This window comes from Bidens hawaiensis, unplaced genomic scaffold (assembly GCF_021521415.1).
Source record: "Bidens hawaiensis isolate Kalapana, Puna unplaced genomic scaffold, B.hawaiensis_p1.1 tig00010855_1, whole genome shotgun sequence".
Taxonomy (NCBI): Eukaryota; Viridiplantae; Streptophyta; class Magnoliopsida; order Asterales; family Asteraceae; genus Bidens; species Bidens hawaiensis.
This window is the reverse complement of record NW_027491838.1, coordinates 827959-853310: the sequence shown is the minus strand read 5'-3', so window position 1 is coordinate 853310 and position 25352 is coordinate 827959. Positions and strand designations below refer to the sequence as shown.

At 34.2% G+C, this 25352-nt stretch overlaps 1 protein-coding gene across 1 annotated transcript; it reads right to left on the bottom strand.

Annotated features, from left to right (window-relative positions):
- Positions 1-12053: 12053 nt before the first annotated feature.
- LOC143536645 (putative methyltransferase PMT20) lies at positions 12054-16317 on the bottom strand. Its single transcript, XM_077030585.1, has 7 exons — positions 15935-16317; positions 15121-15269; positions 14826-15021; positions 14298-14508; positions 13536-14211; positions 13256-13333; positions 12054-12685 (listed from the first exon to the last, which is right to left on the bottom strand). Exons 1-7 carry the CDS (start codon positions 16226-16228, stop codon positions 12469-12471), a joined length of 1821 nt encoding a protein of 606 aa, XP_076886700.1. The 5' UTR covers positions 16229-16317; the 3' UTR covers positions 12054-12468.
- Positions 16318-25352: the final 9035 nt, after the last annotated feature.

Below are 25352 nucleotides of genomic sequence, written 5' to 3'. Positions count from 1 at the left end.
ATACTTATAAATATTAATTTCTTGATGAATAATAACGATCTAAAAGTGTTACCGGGTCGGGTTATACGCAGACGAATACGGGTTTGAAAATCCGAAATGTTCTAGACTCCCCTGCTTTATGGAATTTCGTCCCGAAATTAAGAAAAACCAAAACATCATCGTTTTGAAGAAAATTTAAACTTTTTAAAGAAAATATCATAACATAGAACTTCTAATAACCGAAACAATGCTTCAAATGGCAATCCGATAAGGGCACTTATATATAGGATGTACTTGCGGCATATCCACCATGTCCTTATCATCTCATCTTTCATACCGTTACTCAAATTACTTTCGGTTCTAAATCATGACACACAATTATACGTATTATTCTTTCCATGCGAGGACTTTGGTAATTACGTGTCGACCCATAATCACTTAGATAGTCGGATGGTCCGCATAATCCATTCCATCATGTGGGTTATAAAATGTTTTAAATAAAATTTTTAAGAGAAAACAATTGTTTTGATAATTCTAAATATAATTTCAAATTAATAAATGTTCGAGTTGAATTAATAAAACTGACCTCTTTTGTTTTAAAAGTAAAATTTTCTGAAAATTGAAGAAAATAGATTTGGTGAAACAGATGTTATTGTGATAATCGAGATTAAGGAAACGAGATGGAGATACAAGATCCTAATAGTTTAACTTTGATAAAGGAATTTTATTCAGGGGATGAATTACGCAATGGTTTAATTTATAACAAATAGTTAATGGCATGCGGAGTCCTTAAAGATCGTATTCTTTATGAATGAAGTTCTTAAAATCAAGAATATAAGTTTAAACAAAATTAATGAAAATTTTGGTGAGTCGAGTTTGGTTAATTTAAGTACTTATGAGTTTAAAGAGAAGTTAACATAAAGTTATAGCCTTTCAAGTTTGTGATTTTGAGATGAGATTAATTTGATTAAGACATTCTAAAATATTACAATAGTTAATAATTTAAATATTAATGATAATGCGAAAATGTACATCGTTAATAGATTAAATTGGGATACGGATATTCCCGAACCATCGAGATAGTCCAATTCCAATTAAATCTTTAAAATTAGATAAAATATAAAGCAGGTAATTAAATTAGATTAAATTGGGAATTCGTGGATTTTTCCTTTTTCATAAAATCGTTATAAATATTAGGAAGTAAGTAATTTGAATTATCAATAATGGAAATTTGAGTAAATAATAAATTCTAAATTAAAGTGAAGCATATAATAAATTGAGATAAATACGAGGCTAGAAATGCATGAACCACCATGACTATTCTAACAACTACGAATTTATCATTTAAAACGTTCAAAATTTTCAAAAAATCAAAGTAGGGAGTTGAAATATTTATGATGAAGGTTAAATCAAAAAGTCAATTTAATAATAAACGTTAAATTAATTAATGAAAAATTTTTAATTTAAAAATGAAAATTAAATTTAGAGAATTCATAATTTAGTTTAATAATAATAACATTTACAATAATTGATTTTAATAATAAAGATTTATAAAGTGGAAAATAAGTTGTGAAAACCATCAAGATATTGAAGAAAACAAGAGATAATAAAATATTTATAGTTTAAAGTTGAGGATAAGGATTTAAATGTACTTAGAAATTTATAGTTTGAGGATATGGATATAAATAAAAAATATATTTTAAATAATATTTTAACGGATATGAGTTAGTATAAGTTTTCTTGTTCGGTGTATTTTAGTTTGTCGAGATTAGTGGTCGTTTAGTGAACGGAATACAGCAGCAAACTCTTTGTCGATTCTAGTAGTCGAACATCAATTACAAGAAGCAGGAGAATGGCGTTGATTATGATGATTTCCTAGGGAAAACATTCTACGAGGACTAAAGATGAAATTTTAATGAAATGATGAGTAAGTTGTGTGAATAAGTTGATATGAGATAATGGGGATGCGTATGTATATGTATTAGTACTAGTGAAGACTCGAGGACGAGTCGGGATTTAAAATAATATGTACGGGTTTGAAGCATTTAAGTAAATGAACAATGTTTTTATAAGATTTTCCAATAATAACATAATCAAGCATATTAAACTGGTGGACCTCCCATGAGCTTTTCATGGCAATTTGAATGGCCCAACTTAATAAACCAACATAAAGTTTGTGAATTGACCTCCCATGAGCGCTCCATGGCAATTTGATGGCCCAATTCAAATAACGTGTAATAAACAATTGAGTTCGTCAGCCCATGAGCGTGTACATGGCATTTAACTGACCCAACTAATTAACGAATTATCAAATCAATAGAGTTGTTCGGACCATGAGTGTTACATGGCATTTAACCGACTCAACTAAATATTGAATCAACGAATCAAATATAAGTAGTTGGTGTATCTCGAGAATCAAATATCCGAGGAAGTAGGGCGAAGTGCTCTTTAAAACGTATAGATAGTTATGTACATATTATGTAAGTTAAAACGTGAAAGAATGGAAGTATCTATGTATGTATGAAATAAAGATAAACAGGTTAAGTATGTGATGTATAGGAATTTATACATATTTTCGGCACTAAAATATCTCCAAATAAGCATAATTTCGGCAATTATATTAGAACAAATAACCATTGATGTTTATAATTTCTATCTATAGGTAAATATAGCCTTAAAGAATAAAACAAGCTGATATACGAAGATAAACGGTGGAAACAGACTCAATACAGCCCACGGTGAATCAAGGCATGACCATGTCTAGAGCATACGAAGTAAAGACAAAATTCAGGAAGCCAAAACATGGTCATGTTGTCACACCCCGACTTAGGGCCTACGCGTATGACCAATAGTTGGTACCTGTTTTGCAAATAGATCAGAGTTACGTTCTTTTAGCGGAAGTCTTTTAAATAAAATATCATTATATTGAAATCTCGGGAATTTTAATACCCGTTTTGATTTTTCAAATACCTGTCACTTTAAAATATGATTCTTCACAATGTTTATATATATATATATATGAGCGATTAGATCACCTCTAATGACTATATCCTCAATCTTCTAATCTGTCTTGCTTGTTTGTTCTAACCTTTACTGTTTCCCTGAAATGTGGGGAAAAATACGTCAGCTATATGCTGGTGAATAACGCTTACTCAATAAAACATTTTCATAATTCATCATAACATAATCATATACAAAATCACCTTCATTATGATACAACACCAATAGTGTTCAACGACTCAGTGGGTCTCAATCTCATCTCATCGAAACTAAAAATACCTATAGACCACCTAATTGGACTTCACTCGCCCTTAGAGACAGTCACTTGCCTCGTGGTCATGTCTGTAGTGTGCCCACTACAGATATGTAAGGATCCAGACACATGTATTTTAGCCTGAGTGTTTAGTACTACCTTGTATCAAAACGTTTTAGAGGATTTGAACCAACCCTCATGCAAATACTTTCATAACTCTTTACATATGGATAACAGTCCATAGTTTATAAGAGTAATCATTTCATAAACATAGAGGATTCGTACCAATCCTCATATAAATCTTTTCTGACTCTTTATCTATGGATAACCCTCCACAGTAAATCTTTAAAACAGTACATAGACGTATTCACGTCATAAAACATTCATAAAAAGGCTGGACGTATTCACCTTTTGATATAATCAATGTATCTCACTGATAAGTTCCTGATCTTTATCTTGGACCTATAGATCCGAGAATAACATTTCATAAATAACTAGATCAACGATCTAGCTTTAGACCTATAGTCTGTTTTGTATAGCTTTAACCTTGACAAATCATTTCTTTCTATAAAACATTTGGACCTTTAGTCCATTTGTCTATTCATTAATTATATACTATGTTTCTTCTTCAGGAAGAAACATCTATATTGGGTTTCTTCTTCAAGAAGAAATTTTAATTTCACTATAACCTTTGCATATATTTCGTAATCATAAAAAAATATTATTTCATTTCTTACGTTTTCTTAATCACAAAGAAACAATACTTTGACTATAACCTTTACTTATGAAAAGGTATATTATGCTTATTAGTAATCAAGGTTTGGGCTATACTCCCGACTACAGTCTAAGCCATTATAATAGTAATAAAATAATAACTTAAGCAGAACCCCTACCTTATGCAGGTATTTTAATTGCCTAAGCTTTTCAAGGGAAGCACTTCAACTTCCTTATCATTTATTGAAACTTAAATCGATAGGACCTCGCTTCCAGCTCGCTTAACACCTCTACGGATCGTTAAAACTCCAGTTCTTGCACAAATTACGAGAAATCAGGATCACGGAACCTCACAATGTCGGGCACGCCTCCCAAGATTATGTGTGTGTGAAGAAAGGTGTTTTTGGGATGGGAATGCTTCAAACCCGTAGCCCTCCTTTTATAGGCAAAGTTTTGCCCACCATCGCGTAGCGCGATGGGCCTTTCCATAGGCCATCGCGTAGCGTGACGCAGCAATACGTAAGTTTGTGCCACGTGTTGACAGGTGGTTTGACACATGGTCTCGGTTACTTAACCGGGTCATCGCGTAGCGCGATACCCCTTTCCTTATGGACCATCGCTCAGCGTGACGCCCCTTTTTTTCTTAGTTTCTGGGAAACATCATCGCGTAGCGCGATGGGTCTAAGAACCAAAAATTTTTACTTTATACCCTTTAAGTTTCAAAATTAACATTTTTAACCGAAAACTTAAATAGGGTATTCTCGAGATGTTACGCATGTTAACCTCAACACACCCATGTTATCAAGAACAAGAGGAAAAGACAAAATGGAAGGTTTTGAAGTTTAACATGGTCGTGTTTGCCAAATCACACCAGTACAAGAGAAAAAGACAAATTTAGACTGTTATAGACTTAACACGGTCGTTCCCAACTCACCACGGCTGTGTTAACCCTTTCCGTACGACATGACGATGAGCATTTAATGCAACAAGACAAAAAAGTCACCATGATCGTGTTTTACTAAGCACGAGCATGCTTTGGGCACCTGATCAGCCTATAAATTGAATGTTCTTCTTCCACATTCAATACACCTTACAAGACCATTAAATTCTCTCCAACCACCTCTTTTCACCACCATTAATAAGGGAATTATCCCATCCATCCAACTTTTGAAGATTAAGGAGATTATGCTCTTGGAAGAAGTTATTAGCATCAAGAATTAGTCATCCAAATTGGTTAGATTATTTTAATTTGATCATGTTGGTATCTATTACTTTGATGTATAACAATATGCTTACTTTTGGCTAAACTTTCATAGTATCATTTTGGTTTATAAATTATAATGAATCTTAATTGAAGTTTAATAATATTAGTTAAACATGTGATCGGTTTTTAATAAGTAAAGGTTATGTTGCAATTTATCACTTGATGAGGAATGCTATAATACTCTTAAAAGATACCCCGTGTGTCAAGCTTGACGATAATTCGAGAAATTGCTAGTCTTGTGAGGCCTTGACGAACCTTAAAATAGAAACCAAGTTCCGAGCTTGACGATAAGCAAAGGAATTGCCACATTTGTAAGGATTTGGTTGATAAATTACGAATATTTAAAAGAGACACTATAACACCCCGGCCAAAGTGGAAACGCCCGAGTGTGACAAAAGATTTTTCAAAACACATGTGACACTATTAAGTGGCAATATTATCGTTAATTCATTCAACATCAAATACACAAATTTGAAAACAAAGAAATACAAGAAAAATAAATACAACTAAACGGTTTATCCATTTGTTTAAATAACATAAATCTAGTGTCTTCATTGCGCCTCCACCTCTAATAATCGCACTTGTAGCATGTATATAATCATCATCATCGTACTCAGTATATCCCACCAATAGCAAAGCTATGGTAGGGTCTGTGGAGGGTAAGATGTAGGCAGCCTTACCTCTACCCTGTAGGAATAGAGAGGCTGCTTCCAATGAAACCCCTGGCTCGATAGTAGTTTTGCATCAAGCCTTGAACATAAGACACATAACACTCAACCATCGGTACACCGGTCGATTGGTGCATGTACCCTTGTCTTTCGGCTATCAACGCCACCACATGATGCCTGATTAACCTTCTACCACTTTTAACATTATTTTCATGAGATTAGTAAAATAACGTTAAAATTAGTGCAATTTCACTTTTGCCCACCCGAGGGTTCACACATATATACATTATATGCGGGCACCGCAAGCAGGGCGTATATAAAATAAGGTCAATTAACAAGAAGTTGGTGAGAATCACATAGTTTGATATAAATACATAAAGAAAATCATACGATTCTATGAACATGTGTACAACGCAAGCAAGGTCCTTTCCAGTTGGTAACAACCAACGTACTCAGACAAACGCACGCAAGGTCCTTTACAGTTGGGGACAACCAACATACTCGGATAATGGCCCTTTTCCACTCATAACAACATGGTTCTGAGTGCAGGGGGGTGTATGATCATACTTATCAAAGCCACCACTTGAAATTGAAATCAAAGCAAGTAAACATGTAAACACACAAGTCCATAATACGAATTATAGTTAGAATAAATAATAACTAAGTAAACGTTTGAATAGGATATACATGCTACTCCCAAAATTGTAAAAGCGTTAAAAAGAGGGTGTGAGAAACTCACCTCGAAATAGAAGATAAACTTGAAATATAAACCCAAAGCGCGTTAAAGAACCGAGGTAATCGAACTTCACGAACTATAAATAAAAACAAAAACAAAATCTAACTATCGGAATTATAAAAGTTAAGAAAAAATTGGTTTTAGGAATTATGCATTATTTTAATGTATCTTTTATTATTTTAAGGCATTTCGTCTTATAATATTGTTTTTAAGCTTTACAAAATTTTAACGATTTTATTAGCTCGGATTTTAACGGTAAATTTATCCCGAAAATCATAATTTAGCGTATTATAAAGTTAACGAAATAGAATTATAAAGTTAACGAAAATGAATTATAAAATAATATTAACGTTTATATTATTTAACTATTATTACAACTAATAATTTATTATTAACATGAGAATTTTATTATATTTACGAAGTATGAATTTTAACGGAATTTTATCTTGAAAACGATTATTTAAACGAAAAAAATAAAGTTAGCGAAACGGAAATAATTATTAATGGGTTTTACGAAACGTTAGGAATATGAAAAAGTTGGGTTTTTGGATCGAAAATTGGTAAAATTAATTTATAAATAATTTTATTTAAGTTTAAAAATAATTTTATTTTATTTCTTTGTAAGTTAAATGAAAAGAAACTAGTTACTTGATTTTTTAGTTACTTTATTTTAGTTTTAGGAGAAATATAGGTTATAGTATTTATCAGTTAATTTTTAATGAGTTCGGTTCGTTTCCGAACCGAAAATTATTTAAAAAAATAAGTTAAATGTGTGGTTCGTTTTTGGTCGGACATGAACCCGGTTTTGAGTCGGGTATATATCTAACATATTTGAAATGATAAGATGAAGTAATGTTTTGAAGAGGTTTAGCTTGGTTTATTAGTTTTGCAAAAGTTAGTTTTTAACATAAAATTTATATAATCGACATTAAACGAGCCGACAAGTGAAAATGAAACATAACCATAGTTGTCAAGATTTAAGGTGACAACTCAATGATGATCACTTGGTATGCTGTAGAAAAATAATAACTTTACCAGAGGATGGAATACAAAGAGAGAAAGAAGAACTTGATCGAGTTGACTTTCTTAGTCAAACTTGAATTTTAGCACAAATGGAGAAGTAAGAACACAATAGAGAGAGTAGAATGTTGTGGTAGACAAATTGGTAGAAGCTTAGAAGGGTTTATATAGGAGGGAATTTAGTTAATAACAATGCTGGAGGTGTAAATGCAAAGGCTAGTCAAAAGGTTAGTCTTTTGCACCATAAAGATGCAATTCAATGCAATTTGACCAAAATTGTGAAGGAAAATAATAATTATCAACTAGATATAGGTTTAGGTACAAAATATATGAAATTGAACTTGGGATTAATTTTGTAACAACATAATAAATAACAAACATCATCATAAACATCATAATGAACATGCATACTCAATAAATTCACCATTTTATTAATAAATGAAAATCCAAAAAGTATCAAAATTTTAAACTTGATCGGGTTTTTTGGTTTGAAAATTAACGAATGTTATAGACAACAAGTTCCTAGCTTGACGATAAGCCGAGGAATTGCCACTCTTGTAAGGGCTTGGTTGAGGAAAAATATATAAATCCTAATATGAACATGGACAAAATGAATTATTAGTAGTAACTAATCATTTTAAAATGGGAATTATTGACAATGTTTGTGGAAACGGATTGTTGATGTTCATCCACTAAAATTAATTAATTACTTGTTAGGTGAGTATGCAACATAATGTACTTTAAGCAACTCTTGGGTGGTTACTACATGAGTTCAATAATTGTTCAAGAGTTGGTGTGGATGAATACTTGGTAATGCAAGGTCAACCCTTTACAACTCAACTAATCTTAATTGGTATTTTATGTATGATACAAAGGTTATTATTACTAAAATATCAAGTGCAATCACTTAGTAATTTAAGGATTGCCTCATCTTTAAAGTAAGTATTTTATGAATATTTATTATAAACGACTTGCTTACATAAAATGATATTTTAATGGAGATCATGAAGCTATGCATTTTTCTTTCTTTAATTATCATGAAATAACATGATTTAAGAATAAGGTGTTATTCTCACGTTTAATCACCATAGCATGCTCACATCACATGTTTACTAGCTAATTGTTAAACTAAGTTAAGAAAAATTTGAACTAATATGATACACTTTTATCCTTGATCTTCTATTTAAAAATATAAAACCCAAAAATATTGTCTTTTAATTTATGTCTTTAATTTCCTTTTAAAACTTAATTGTCAAAACAAAACAAATATGATATTCACCTCCAGTTAAAATAAATACAACGATTTAGTAGTAAAAATCGAAAAAGTGTGCTCATGGATCGATACTTGGTTCTTACTTATACTTTACTACATATACGATATGTACACTTGCCTATTTGTTTGTGGTTTAGTTAAGATAAAAATCATTTTTATAAATTTAAAATTAGATATTGTGTGAACAAACATTTGAAAACTGAACAAGCTTTTTCCTACCCTATCCACACTGCAATTAGTATGCATTAGGTATCTTGGGTTACGAATGTGTAAGCATGTGAATGTAATGTATCTTGCCTGATTAACTAGAACTCACAGCGTAACTGACTTTTAGTATGCGCGCAGGTAGGGGTTAGCAAGATAAGGGTCGGACCCTTGAAACCCGGTTACCCTACTCGTAAAACCCTTAATTAGACTCAAATATATAATAAGGGTCGGGTTAAGGGTATATAAAGGGCCACACCATTACTGATTGGAAACATATATATGGAATCACTTAATTGTTCTCTACATGCAATTTGTGAATGTGAATATTATTTGTATCAGTTCAAATGGTTGATAAACTTTCAGTTAGACTTTACTATATTATTAAATGAAAATATAATTCTTCTAGGATTCATATATTAAAGTCATATATGAGATATGCAACTAATAAATGCAAAAAAGAAGATGTGGTTACTGCCTTAAAGGGTAAATGGTTGGACCCAAGAAACCATTATTTATGCCCAACCCTTTTATTATTTAGATGGTAGGGTCTTGGGTCCATGTTTTTTCCTAAAAGGGTAAGGGTCCGGGTAAGGTATTAGGTAAATGGGTCGGCTCTTACCCTACATTCCTACACGCATGCAAATATAATGAGGCAGCTGGCTTGAGACATGGCAGAAGAATAAAGGAGCTGACATCCGAAGATTTGAAGTTATGATCTGTTTAAGACATGCTTAATGTTTGTTTAAATTTAAGATTGTGTAACGATTGTTGAAGTTTTAATTATTCCGCGAAAGTTTTAATTAACTCTCATATTTAAAACTGTGTTTATAAGTAATTCCAACACCAATGTAGGACACCAAGCTCCAGGCTTTACAGTAAACCTGATTGACCTGAATTTACATAAATGTCAATTATACATATACAAACATAATCGATAGAAAGTATACTTTTTCTCGCATACATTTTTTGTTGTATGTATGTATGATGTTTTTTGTTGTGCACATGATGATTTAAACATTATCTTTTTTAGTTTATATCCTTGGTTGATACAATTTAGCTTCGGCTCTATGCTTATTTAATTTGACAATTTTTAGTTAATATTTCTGTTTTCTTTATGAGTTTGAACGAATGATAATACTGGGAGTTTTATATTATATTTTGTGCCAGTTATCTAGTGAAGACCATGCTAAGTTAAAAGTATCCATTCCATCTTGTCCTTAGAAACCCAAATGTCGATTAAACCGACCAGAATAAAACCAAAACAAAATAACCCTAAACTGATTAACCCAAATATTATTTGCGTTGGTTAAAATGCAAGATTCCAAGTTAGCCCAGTCTCGTGCACGAGTATGCCTTACCCTTAGAAAACAAATGATGTTTAACAAGATTACTATGAATTTTAGTGATCGAAGTGTCCGCTCACCTAAATTTAAAATAAAAACTCACTATTTTAGGGCATGCTTGGGATTAAGTTGAAAACAACTTATTAATTTATTGGCATTTTCAAAAAACTAATAAGTTAAAAAAAAGTTTTTGGTAATTACAAAAATTATTTTTATTTGTCTTTTTGAAAATGTTTTATAAAATCCATAAATCCTGGATTTTTTAATTTAAATATTTTTGAAAAATTACTAATCTACCCACCTTTTACCCTAATATTCTTACAAAAGCTAACCTAAAGATTCTTAAAGCTAGCTTTAAAGAAATCATAAGTCAATAAACAATTTAGATAAAAAAACGCATTTGAAGTTAAATAAGCTATCCCAAACACCATATAGTCTCTTTTATATCGATATCGGACCACACGTAGTGGCAACTAATAACAACCGAACGTTTTCTGGCAGATGATATCCCAGTCAGCAATGACTAGTTTTGCAAAAAGTAGTGTAGTGAAAAAATGTTTTTTTCAATCATTACACAATTATTATTTTTTTATTTTTTATTATAAATAAAAACATAAATCAAAAGACAAAAAGTTGTGATTGGTCCTGCCCTCTCCCATCACTGTTGTATATACAATTAACCAGCCCATAACTAACTTCACATCTAAGTGGTGTAGCAGTGTTTCTGTCGTTTTAGGCTATCCTTTCACTCCATAACATAGTCATTACACGTGATCTCGTATAGATGAGTATTCACTATTACAAAAAAAAAGTGAGAAACATGTGTAAGATAATGTTTATAGATACTGTGGATAATATAAAATAAATTGTGAAATTTCATTAGTTTTGTAGTCGCCATTGTGGATTGTTATTAGGTAATGTGGGGTTATGGATTTGATGGTTTTAGTTAATGATGGTTCACCCCATTATTAGGTATTTCATCACCCAACTAATTTTTGTGTTGTTTTATTGACTTTAGTATAACATTAAAAAGGCGAACTTTTTAATTTTTAATTTAATGCATCAAGTATATACAATTAAAAGTCAACTAATTTTTAATTTTTTAATTTTTAATTTAATTTATACAATTATGTGTTAAAAGTTTACTCATGTATTAAATACTTAACTTTCTTGAAGTTTAATTTTCATTTGTTAGACTAAATTTAGCCGTTTTCTTTAATAAAATCTCACTCACGCACTTTCTCTCTCCATAAACCGACCATCTTTCTGGTCTCTCCCCTCACAATCCCGTTTTTACTCGTTCATGCACATAAACTTCTCCACCTCTTTCACCTCAACCTTACCTTCTCGTATTCACCTTGCCCTCTTTCGGTTCCAAAAAGGCACTAAGATAGGGTCGGAGACTGAGATAGGGTAGTATGTGATGATGGTAATAGGATCTTTTAGTTAGGCCGATAATGTGTGATCAGTGATGTTCAAGTGAAAAATATTACAACATACAATGACTAAAAAATATAAATACAATGTAGACTAAATCAACTCTCCTGTAATTGAGCAACTTGGCTATGACCAATGACCAAGTAGACTAAATTAACTCTCCTATAATTGAGTAATTGAGCAGCTTGGCTATGACCATTGATCAAGTCGACTATGATCATTATTTACATCTATTACCAGAAGATTTTGCCCCTAAGAATAAAACAAACATTAGTTCATGCTATAGAATTTGTAACCAGCAATTATAACTTGTACATCATCCTATGAAAGTTGTACATTCCTTGGTATAATACATGCTTACAATTGTTGCTAACGCCTTTAATAGAATACAACATAGAAAACAAAGATTTCCTAGTACAAGTTCTCTTCCTCAACCGTAAAAAAAATTATTAAATAAAATAAATTTAAAATCCTGTTACAAAAAAAGATTGCATTCGTTATATTTTGGGCCTCTTTGCAATTTAATTAAACCTGTGTTGATGCAAAAATACTATATTTGACTTTCAAAAGTCAACTACGAGCTCTGCTTCAAGTACCAAAGTTTCTTCTGGCAAATCAGAACCTTCTCGGTCTCGATCTCATACTCGGTGGATTCTTTACGACAACCCCATTTCATTCCTTTTGCTATTGCCGTGATTGCGTCCACAAAGTAGCTTGATTCCCTAATGATCACGTACCCGTTTGGTCTTAAGATCCGATCCATTTCCAATAACACGTGTTTCATCTCACACCTGCATATAGAAGTCAAAGTCAAACGTGGGAAGTTAAGCTCATTTGCATGATAGATACCATCTAATAACACCCCTTATTTCCAAAGTCAACGAGAAAAACATAAATCAAAGTCAAATGTGGGAAATGGGGCACATTCACATGATAGATGTCATCAAACACTCCTTATTCAAAGTCAACGTAAAAACATATGTTAGAGTCAGCATTTGTAGTGAAGTCAACTAAATACACTTGCTTAGAAAAAGTTAGTTGCTGATAGAATTTCAAATATGCTTTTTAACTTTCTTTTCAAAATATCATTTTTGTGATTTATTTACTACTTGAGACCCTGTAGTTTCTTATTTAATACTTTTACTATTGTTGTAAACTAACACAAAAATGTAAAATAGTTTCATATTTTATTTTAAACTAGTTACATATTTATACTTTTAATTTTTAACTTATAATGTTATCATGTTTTTCGAACCTGTTTGAGCAATCAGACCAGCGAATTGATAAGACAACCATTTCAACGGCGAGTCTAATAATAAAAACATCGGTTGAAGAAGACAAGTCAAAATGCAATAGCTTACCTATGACTTTCAGATGTGAAGAGGCCGTCTACGTGAAGGAGATCATATGTTCGAGGATACGTTGAGAACGCCTCACACCTAATATATAAAACCACGCAAAATTTAGCTTGAACAGTCCGAGTTATATTTTTCCTCTAGCATAAATTAGCTTAAACGATAAAATATATAAATCATCTTAATGTACTTTTTTAAAATAAAAACTTCCAAATTAATTTGTCAAAAACTTAAAACACCACGATTTTTTAATCATATTTGACACGCTAATTATCCAACAACTTACCAATCGTGGAAGGTTCCAATGAGACCCCTATCGAACACGACCGGGAGCGTATTTATAGCATACGACGAAACAACGTTCATGACCCAAAGCGGATCCTCAATCAAAGCCGCAGCAAAACCAGCATAAACCGTATTCATATCCATCACATTTCTAATCTTATCGGTTCCAAGAGCCGGAAGCAACTTCTTGTAATGCTTTACCCGACTCTTCCACTTACTATCATCGTGGTTAAACGCACCGTCACTTCCCCCACTGACATCACCAACCCGTTCTGGAGCAACGTGCAGCCTCTCGGGCCATTTTGCAATCGTTTTCAAGGTTGACTTTTTGTTCTTCGGGTCGGGAACAACAACACACGGTCTTAAGGGGGTGTACCAGCCTGAATCGGGTTCGGTCCCATCATCACATTTGGGTGGGTATGTGTCGGGAGTATCGAGTTTGTTGTAGCAGTTATTCTCTGTAGTTTTCTGCCACACTGCAATGTCATCTTTTTTATTGTACAACTTAAAGCACATTGAAGTTAGTAGCTCTTGTAGTTTATCGTAATCCGTTTTTTGTTCCTCGACTGTCGTGTTCCAACCTCTCCATCGGTTCTCGTAGTTTACGGGTGGGCCCGACAGGACCCAAAATCCTTCAGGACGGAGGATTCTGTGCACTTCAAGAAGGTAAAGTCCACCTGAACGTCATTGAGGCATTTTATCAAACACGCGTGTATTTTTATCAAACACGTGATTATGGTATCAAGTAAAGTAAATTAATTACCGAATTCTGTCCATGGGATTAAGCATCTAGAGCAATGTGCCATGTCGAATGAGTTTGAAGGAAATGGAAGACGTTGCGTTGATATGATTCCAAGAATCGCGGGAATCCCACGTTCGAGGGCGAACTGGACCTGTGCTTCGTGGTTATCTCTCGGAGCAAGAGATACTGTAAGGATTCCGCGATCGAGCAAGTCACCTCCCCAACTAGCCACCTAGGACAAACAAATTCAAAATTTGAGCAAACTAAACCAAGCCAGGTTCTTATTTGGGTTGGGTCGGTTTTCAGAGTTTCGATTTTTGGTTTAACTGTAGCCGAATAATTAATCTGGGAGTTGAATTCCGGTCTGGTTAAATTTTGGGTTACGACTGAATAAGGTTCGGAGCTGAATAAACTAAAAAAACCCGAAAACTGAACAGATGAATACCCCTAGATATTGGTGGGTCCGGTGAATATTCTTGTTTCGATAGTTAACTTACAAAAGAGAAGAAAAAACGAAAAATAAAATGAATTTTAGTTGAGAAAACTTACCCCACAGCCATAATCAATGGCAGTACGAACAGTTCCGTCTTTCATTCCAGGAATTAGGTTTTGCATTAAATCAACGTACTTGCTAACACCGTTAGGAAACATTGTACCGCCACCGGGGAAGTAGAATTTCTCCCCTTCTTTTCTTAACCAATGTTGGTTGGATTTTTGTTTGTTGATCCAGTCATAAGGGACATTCCTAAAATAAAATTTTATAACTTTTAACCAAAGTTTGTGAACAAGATTACATTTTATCAAAGTTTAACTAGAAAAAGATTGATAAAGATGGAAACTTTACCTGTACCAACATTCATTTTTGCTCTTTGGCCATCTAATCGGCTCTTTGTAGCCATCAGGTGGTGGTACGAGACATTCTTTCCTGTCGAAAGATGGCGGACAGTGGCGTTCCATGAATGTAAGTCTATTTCGTCCGTATTTCATCCATCGCTGTTGATAAAACTCATAATTATTAAACTATATACAATGGGTCGTGTTTGGGTTGACCGACGTAAATATTTGACTATACGAGTTGACCCCAGCATGTTTAACTATACACGTCAACCCACTAATATGTTTATGACCCTTTTAACCCATTGTTGAAGCCCGCAACTTGAATGAACATGCTTACAACTCAATTACTACCCGTCAACCCATTTGACACATTTTGAAAAAAATGTGAAACGAGTCGTGCCCGGGTTGACCTATTTAACTCGTTTAATAAACAGGTCGAACCACTATCCTGATCAATTAAACATATAAGCCCGCTAACCTGTTTACGACATGTTACATCCATTTTTGTAGTCCACCAACTGGCTTAACACATTTACAACTTGATTACTACCAGTTTGACATGCTTTAATAACATTTGTTAAATTGATCGTATTTGTGTTACATGTATTGATAAAATAAATATACGGGTCGTGTTTAGATGAACGATTCAATCCATCAACCCAAAACGATGGGCGCCCATGCATTTACTTTGATCTGTTGATTTGTGTAGGGCATGATAAGATAAACTTATAAAATAACTAATTTAAAAAAAAATATTTCGAGCCAACTTAATCATCGTTATTACCGTACTAAAAATGACTCGATGCAACATGATACAATACCTTAGGATCCGTGCAAGGCGTGTAATCTTGTAAATCGGCACTACATTGGGGGAAAGAAACCGCTTTTACTTGGATCGGAGTACTAGAAACCGTCTTTTTAGGCAATTCAGCGGACTTCACAACTTCCTCAGTGTTAACGAACCCGTCCTTCTCAGTACAAAAGATCCCCCCAAGATAAAATGAAAAGCCGCATAACACAACAAGAAGTATCCCCATTGACAAAACCTTTGAAGTTTTATCATTTTGCCTTGCGGCCTTGTCATGCTTATCATCTTGCATATCTTTTTGCTTCATATTCCCTTATGATTTACAAAATCTGTTCACATATTCAATCAAGATCAAAACTTGATCAAACACCCACAAACACTAGTGTTTCTTTTATCAGTTTATGATTCATATTATACCTACATGATCTAAATAAATGTCTGGTTTAAAAATGGAAAGATGTCACATATTACTATATATGGAAACTATGTTCTTGAAGTCAAGGACAGATCTAACTTAGTCTAGATCTGATGATTGATGGAGAATAATATAAAAAATTAATAAATTCAAGATCTGGTAGCAACCACTTCACTATTCAGACTTGTTATTAGTTATTAGCATATGTCCATGTCAGATTCCACCTTTATGAACCAATCACATGAAATTCATGGTTGCCATTTATTTTTCTTGAATTTAAATTGGATCTTGAAGATCAATCAAGTTAGAAAAAAACATCATAATTTGAAATAAAATGTTGTCATGGATTAAAGTAAAAAGTCGTTGCTTTTTCCCCAAGATTCATATCAGTTAACTGCGAAATTAATAAATGATAAGAAGAAATTATGAACAATCTACACAAGGATTTAATGAATTAAAGATGAAAATGAAATACAGTAACAGACCCATCTATCCAAATCTGATCTACTTCAAACTACAAACCCCACAAAAATATCTATGAAAATTGACATTTTACTTTGCCAAATTACTGAAAGTAAAAAACACCAATTCAGTAAATATCTAGCAAGAACTCTAAAACTAAAAGACACTAAAAAACATAACAAAAAACAGAAGTCTAGTAAATACCTGCCAAAATGTTAGATAAATCTTTTAAGATTTGTGGGACAAATCAATGAACCATACACAATGGTTCAGAAAGGGGGGTGGGGGGGGGGGGGTTGCAGGGTGCGAGAAGTGTAACTCTGGCCTCACACACACAGAGATGTATCCCTACATGCATGTATTTATATATCTATATATAAGTAGTACATATATTGTATGATTACTTTACAAAGTTATTGGTTTTGGACCTGCTGTCCTGGCTGTATTTAGTTTCCTAGATTCCACACCTCTGTCTGGTTTTTCTTCAATAAAGAAAATAAAAATATCAAAGTTGAATATTCTTTGCTTCTTCCTCTTACGTTGTGATTTATATTTATTTATTCTGCATGGAGTTAAAGTTTTGACTTTAGAACGAATTATTATATTTTTGTTATATTCATATAAAAAATCTATTAAGTTTTTTAAATACCTATTATTTACACTTAAATTTGAAATTTTACCTATTTTTATAATTAAATAATTATTATACTACTACACTTAAATAATAAAAATATAAAGTTTACTTTTAAAATTTGGTGTAAAACAATTGACTGAACATAGAAAGTGATTCAAGTATTTAACTCTTTTTTTTTATGTTAAAAGTCACACGTATATTGACTACTATTGTCATTCAAAGTAATTATGTAGTTTTCACAATTGTTTAATTATTAAAAAAGTTAATAATTTGAGGATAACATACTGTGAATGCTCTTATATATGGTCATTAATGTATATATTTTTACATACCTGACACACACATCCGTAAACAAACATCCACCCCGTATTTATATTTTGTTAAGAAAATATGTATTTGAATTTTAAACATCAATGCATAAGTTTTCAAATCTAAATAAATTCATAAATTATTAGGACTACTTGTTTGATAAATTACTAATAAATATGAAAAAGAAAAAAAATAGTATAGAAGACGAGCTCCGGCGATATCCACGGTGGTTGTCGGTGATTGTTGGGAGGATCAATTAATATCGAGAAAATTTTGAATTTAGTATTTGGGGTTTCCCGAAATTCACATCTCAAGAAAGGAGACAAATGAAACGACTTCTATTTTTCTTTTCTTTTTTAATTAAATTACAAAATTATATATTTAAATTGGGAATAAATATGTTGTTGGTGGGAATCGAACTCATTACCTTTCTTTTAAAATGTTTGTGGCTTACAAACTCAACTAGAATGAATCGATGATAGTCTTCTCTTTTTCTTAATTGGTATAGATTCACAACCTTTCATCTTGATTTCTTATAAAATACAAACACAAATTATCCTTATTAATCTATATATTTAAGAAATTATTTATATCTTATTAATCCATAGGATATGTTATTACGTATATTACTAAATTAACTTTTTTGTTTTATTTTTTTAATCACCCAAATATCAAACAGGTTTTATACTAGTATTTTATATGTTTCAATAATCAGATGTTTATATGAAAGACACTACAGCAGATTGCAGATAAAGAAAACAATAACATAAATTGCTCCTCTAAGTTTGCCTTTTAAATAAAAAAGAGAATCATGATCATGTCAGTTACGATAGCAGCGGAAAAAGGAAGCTGTAATCAAGGCATCAATTTAGATTCCCCTCAACTTAGAGCGTGCAAATCACAAACGTCCAACTTGCCAAGAAGAAACTGCGAGTGTTGAGAACCAACGCTTTGATGAACAAATCAGCTATTTGATGCTTTTGTGTCAATGGCTCTTAGCTGAATTTCTTTGGGGTCATTTTAATTATCTTAGGATTCTAATGGCCGCCTCCATGTGACTTTGATGGGGATTAGAGACAAATTGGATCAAAATGTTAACGAGGTAAACGATATCCGGCTGCGTAGCTTGTAAATAAAGTAGTTTTCCCACGAGATGCCTATATTGATTGGCATCCACCCGAGCTCCTTCATCATCTTTTCCCAATTTTAGATTTTTTTCCATTGGGAAAACACTAGGTTGAGACCCTAGAACACCACAATCCCTTAGAATATAAAGGGAGTATTTTCGTTGGCTAAGGACCAACCCCTCTTTTGTTCTAGCCACCTCGATACTTAGGAAATATTTTAAGTTTCCTAGGTCTTTAATGCTAAACTTCTTGTTGAGGTAACTCTTTGTGTCATGAATTTTTGAAGGGTATCACCAACAATGATGACATCCTCAACATAAATGAGAGCGGCAACAAAGGAGTTTCCTTCCTTGCAAATAAATAGTGAGTGATCTGCCTTTGATTGTTTATAATTAAAAGTAAACTTTTGGTACCAATTTTGAGATGCTTGTTTCAAGATGTACAAGGATTTTCTTTACTGACAAACTTTATTGTCTCTTCCTTTATCAAAACATTGTGGAATTTTTATGTAGACTTCTTCATGAAGGTCCCCCATGCAAAAACGCGTTATTAACGTCTAGTTGATGGATGAGGCAATCTTTCATAATGGTGACCGCAAGAAGAGTCCAAACCGTTACAAGTTTAGCGATCAGAGCGAACGTGTCATGGAAATCGATCCCTTCCATTTGAGTGAACCCTTTTGCTACAACTCTTGCTCTGTATCAATTTCAACATTGGGCTTGTATTTTATTTTATTGACCCATTTTGAGTCTATAGCTCGTTTGCCTTTTGGTAATTCTTCGAGGGCCCATGTTCCATTTCTCCACAATTATATAATAATTGTGGTCAAACCTCTTTGCCAAGTGATGGCTACACATATGCAAGTCAGCTATAGGTTATGAGAGTAAATGCCTACATGATGCCATTGCGGTGTGGTCAAACACTTTCAATTAACCATTACACATAGCCTTAGGGGGTCATTCACGAATCTCCACCTCTACAAAGCGATATTAAAGTTCTTTAAACTCCCAAGCCCAAATAGATTCTAATTTTTTTCTCACTCTCACCATCAGTATAAAAAAAAGAGAAAAATAATTAGTTATAGTTGACGAGCACTATTGATTATTAGTTATTGATGATTAATCAGTTTCTAGTTTACTATTGATTAACAAGTTCTACAAATAAATCGGTAAAAATTAAGCTATGTTTCCACCCACTAGATGGATCAATGATGGACCTTTAAGATCAATCTTTGAAGTTGAAGCACATATTGTCAAAGTTAGCTGGAAATCACGAATTCAAGTCAAAAGTTAAGTTATTGCTTTTCCAATATTAATCTGTTAATTATACACTTCCAATAAACTCATATGGTTTTTAGTCAATTGAGTAAGAAAATGAATCCAGTCAGCCCACAATATCTTCTAATACATAGAAAAAAGAAAACAATACTTGAAATTTAAAAAAAAAAACCCCCCAAAATGGCTGCAATCTCATTTTAATCCCCAAGTAGATCCTAGGGTGTAAATACGCCTAAGCCAACCGTCAGCTACTCAAGATCAACGATCTAAAAACTCGAACTGATTTGTATTTAAAAGCTGGAGCACAAGCCCGAGGATAAATAAACTCGCTTAGAAAATAATTGTTGAGCTCAAATAGGTTTGCAGACATCGAACTTGTTATTTATATCTTTTGCGAGTATGTTAAATATAATAATTATTATATATAAAGTTATAATAAAAATGACTAATAAATATCATGTTAAATATAAAAATTATAATTTAAATTTATCAAAATAGTATAAATGTACATAGTATGAGTAACATAATCAATAAACAATGAACCAGCTAAGCTGGATTTTAAAAACCTACTAATGATTGACCTTAAGCTTTAGTAATAAAGGTCAAAACGAGCTCATATGTTAAACGAGTGGGCCTTGAACTCTGCGCGACTTGTTTACACTACTGGAAGCTTGGTCCATTTGATATGAAGATTTACTTATTTTCCAATAAAGAGTATATTTATTCGATCAATTCTATGCGTACATGCATATATAGTCTTAAATATATATAAACGAAACCATTAAAAGCTCTCTGATTGCTCTCCACCCTTTTTTAGCCACCAGATTCCTTCATGCGTAAATGGAGGTCTCTCATGCGTTTGATCCGAATTCATGGGTATGAGTCTCATCAAATCCAGATAACTTTTAAACAGGTTATAACATCTTATTGAATTAAAAATCAACCTCACCAAAGATTTGATATGCAAATCCTACAAAATAGGGTTTGAATATACCAAAAATTAGTATCATATTAAAAAAAAAAGAATACCATTTATTATTAAGAAAAAATTTTATAGTAAAAAAATAAGCGGGTTATAGGTCTCACTAAACCTGAATAACTTTTAAACAAGTTATAACATCTCATTTATTTGTGAAACTCTTTCATCATCAAACCATAATTTAATTTCTCAATATGGATTTGGTTACACTAACGATTCTTTTTTCTTTTATGTTTAACTTAAATGAAAATTTTCACAAAATAAAAGTCATATTATAACAAATGAACATAAACGAACAAATACAAAATTTAAGTGGATAATTTATTCAATGTGTCATGCAAAAATGAACACAACCCAACATAAATGAATCAAAATAGGTTCAAGCAGTGGCGGAGCCACATTGTGGTCATCGGGTTCGGCCGAACCCAGTATTTTTTCGGCTTTATATATAACCTATAGTATCGTACCAACGAGCGAACTCATTTTTTTCGGTGAGCGAACCGAATGTCATTTTAAAAAAAGTATTCGGCTGACCGACTCTTTCTTTGATTGCTTCAAGCCTTCAATCTATCCAGACCTCACGACGAATCTTTCTTTGATTTTACGTAATCAGATTGGTGACAACTATATATGATGTTTGCATTTGTTATATTGAATATGAGTTCTTTTTTGAAGTCACGATTGAAGATGTTACAAATCGTTTTTAAAATATGAAAATGCGTAGGGAATAATTATAATATGTATTATCTTTTTTATTAAATATGACTTTGTATTTTAATAATGTTGACAATGTACATTTATTATTATGTTGATATTGCAGTGTATTTATCTCACTGAATGATCGACCCGACCCATTGGGGCCCGAAAAATTTGACGCCGGACAAAATCAAGCACCGAAAAATCCCGAACCCATAGAAAAAATTTCCTGGCTCCGCCACTGGGTTCAAGTATATTATTAACTTTTTACAATAAATAAACTAAAATCCAAATAATTACATTCAAAATATTAGAAACGAAAATACTAAAAACAGAAAATGTAAAACACAATACGGGGATAAAACTATCATATAAATAGAGATAAACAATAAATCAGTTAAAAGTACGCCAAAGATAAGCATAGTTGTTCTCCTTTAGTCCTTTTTATAAACTTCAGTAATATTATTTAATTTAGAAAATCAGGAAAGGTTTTGAATCACCGGCACTAGCACCATTCTGAGTCTCTGACTTGTCAATCGTGGTATATCTATAACTAGATTTTATCTCCCATACTACAAGGATTGTTTTACATTATTCGTTTTTAATATTTATATATGTATATTTGGATATTAATTTTATACATATATTACTTCACCAAGTGGTAGCCATCGATTACTTCACCAAGTGGATAGAAGCAAAACCTTTAGCCCAAACAACCGCAAAACATATCAAAAAATTTATTTGGGAATTTATTATTTGTCGTTTTGGACTTCCACAGAATCTGGTGAGCGATAACGGCACCAACTTTGCTGACAAGAAGCTACAGCAGTGGCTGAAAGAACTTCAAATCACCCACACCTTTACCTCAGTGGCACACCCGCAAGGTAATGGTGAGGTGGAAAGAGCAAACAAGAGCATCGTCGATGGCATAAAGAAAAGACTCTTGAAACACAGATCCGGCTGGGTGGACGAGCTCCCGCACGTCCTTTGGGCAAACAGAACGCTGAAAAAGGCCAGTACGGGGGAAACCCCGTTCAGTCTCACTTATGGCACTGAAGCCATGGTCCCAGTCGAAATTGGTTTACCCTCACCAAGGGTCTTGATCCAGCCAGAAGACAATGATGCGGAAAGACGGTTAGACCTTATGCTAACCGAGGAACGCAGAGACTTAGCCGCAGTGCATGAAGAAAATTACAAACGACAAATGCAAAAGTACTACAACACGCGGGTAAAACTCTGCAATTTCAATGAAGGAGACTACATACTGCGTAACAACGAGGCTTCAAACCAAGAGCGCCCAGGAAAGCTGGCCCCGGTCTGGGAAGGGCCATACATTATCAAAGAAGTCCTGGGAAAAGGCGCATACCGGCTTGAAAGGCTCGATGGCACTCCTATCCCAAGAACATGGAATGGAGCTCAATTACGCAAATGTTATATGTAGATCAATTCCAAACTTGTAAAGAAAAGGCCTAGAGCCACTTCTAATGGAAATGATTCTCCTTACACAATGTGTTGATAGCCTTACCTTTAACTTATGAACTTCCCATGTGCCGGTATTCACCGCACCAATGCGTGAAGAAGTAAGTAGTTGCGTGTGGAAGGCGGCAAAACCCGCATAAACACAACGCTAAAAATGTAAAAAAGTTCTAAGGAAAACCTACACGCAGGTCAGTGGTAAGTAAAGTTTAGCCATCCTTGTAAGTACAAGTGACGGTCTTACCCGCACAATCACAAGCAAGGAAGCAAAACTTCAACCTATCATCTACCACGTTCAAAGGTTAACTTATTCTGAACACTTAGAAAATTTCAAGGAAAAGATGAGGAAAACTTCCACGCAGGATAAATGTAAGTTTAGCCATCCTACTAAGTGCAAGTGACGGTCCTACCCGCACAATCATGAAAGAGGAAGCAAAAATAAACTTATAATTTACCACGTCAAAAAGTTAACTTATCTAAGTACTAAAGAAATTGCTAAGTGTAAACATGCGTAAAATAAACAAAGGACAAACACATTCTTTATTTCATCAACTTGAATATTACAAACATTGCTGGGTATATACCCGCATACAAAAGAAGTACAAGAGCAAATATCTACGCTAGTGGTGGAAAGGGATCTTTTGGATCATGCTTCAGGACCACTCCCACTTGGACCCGCACCATCGGCAGAGGGTGACGGTTCAAGGAAAGCTCTAAGGACAGCAAGCCCATCATCAGCAGCAGCAATTTCATTCACCTTCTCCACCACCGGATGCGGGAAGACAGCATACTGGTTCACTGCTTGGTCATAAATAGTTTCGGTATCCGCATTATGCAAAGGGAAGTTGGAAGGCGGGACGCCTTTCTCAGCAAACCCTAGACCAAGCAGGAAGCCGGTCCGTTCCCCATCCTCATGAGAAGCGTTGAGGGCTGCGCTCATAGCATCGTCGTAAGATGTCTCTGAAAAGACCCGATGCACAACCTACAAAAAATATACAAGTATAAGAACTTCTATCCTACAAAGGAAAGCGTGACAACATAAAGCTAAAATACCCGAGGCAACGCTTCTCGAAGAAGCCATTCCTGGACAACCAGAGCTTGGGTGCAGGCGCGTTCAGCTTCGTTCTTATTAAGATTGGCGAGAAGCACATCCTTTGCAGCGGCCTCTTCAACGCCCTTAAGCTTTCGCTCGGTGTGCGCAAGCACACCCCTCTGGTCCAGGATTTCTTGAAGCTTCTTCGCATCCTCCATGGCCAAGGCATCATGAGCCTGTTGAAGAGCCTCTAACTTAGCTTTAAGTTCTTCATTTTCCAGGCGGAGAGGCTCAGCAACAGCTTCAGCCTTGGTGGCCCTCTCGGTCGCGTTCCTCGCAGTCTCCTTAGCTAGCCGAAGCTGTTCGTTAACAGCTTGGGCAGCCTTGGAGCGGGCCTCGAGTCGCGCTTGAACCTCAACCTCGAGGGCCTTGAAGGCCTTCTCCTTCTCCGCAGATGCTGCGGTTAGTTTTTGGTTCTCCTCCCGGAGAGCACGCGCCTGAGATACTTCTTTAACGCGAGCTGCTTTCAACTTGTCGTTTTCACGACAAAGCAGCTCGACGCGTGGCTGCATCCGGGCCAGGAGAACCCGAAGCTCGTTGGTTAGCCTACCCTCCTGGTAGCTAGCCATGGCTTCCCCCAACGCACCATGGGGAGCAGCGTGGCGAGCCCAGTCCACGCACTCCACAGGTGTGCGAAGGGTTGTTCATCGGCGAATGTTCCATCTTGGAACATACACTTCATTGGAATCCGACACTGCAAAAGAAACAAAGCAGTTAGGAAAAGATGATAAAAATTGCATAAAGGACAAAAGAACCCTACGCACCTGTAGGGTCGATCACAGGCCGATAGCCACCGAACCCATCACCTGAACCTAAGGGAAATCCATCCAAAAGGTCAGGCAGATGGGAAGGTAACAAAGATCGGCGAGAAGCCCCGCGCGTACCTAAAGGTCCAGCCGTCGAGGCCGATGGCGGAGGCGGCATGGTTTCCACCGCAGTCGATGGCGGAGGCATGGTGTCCGC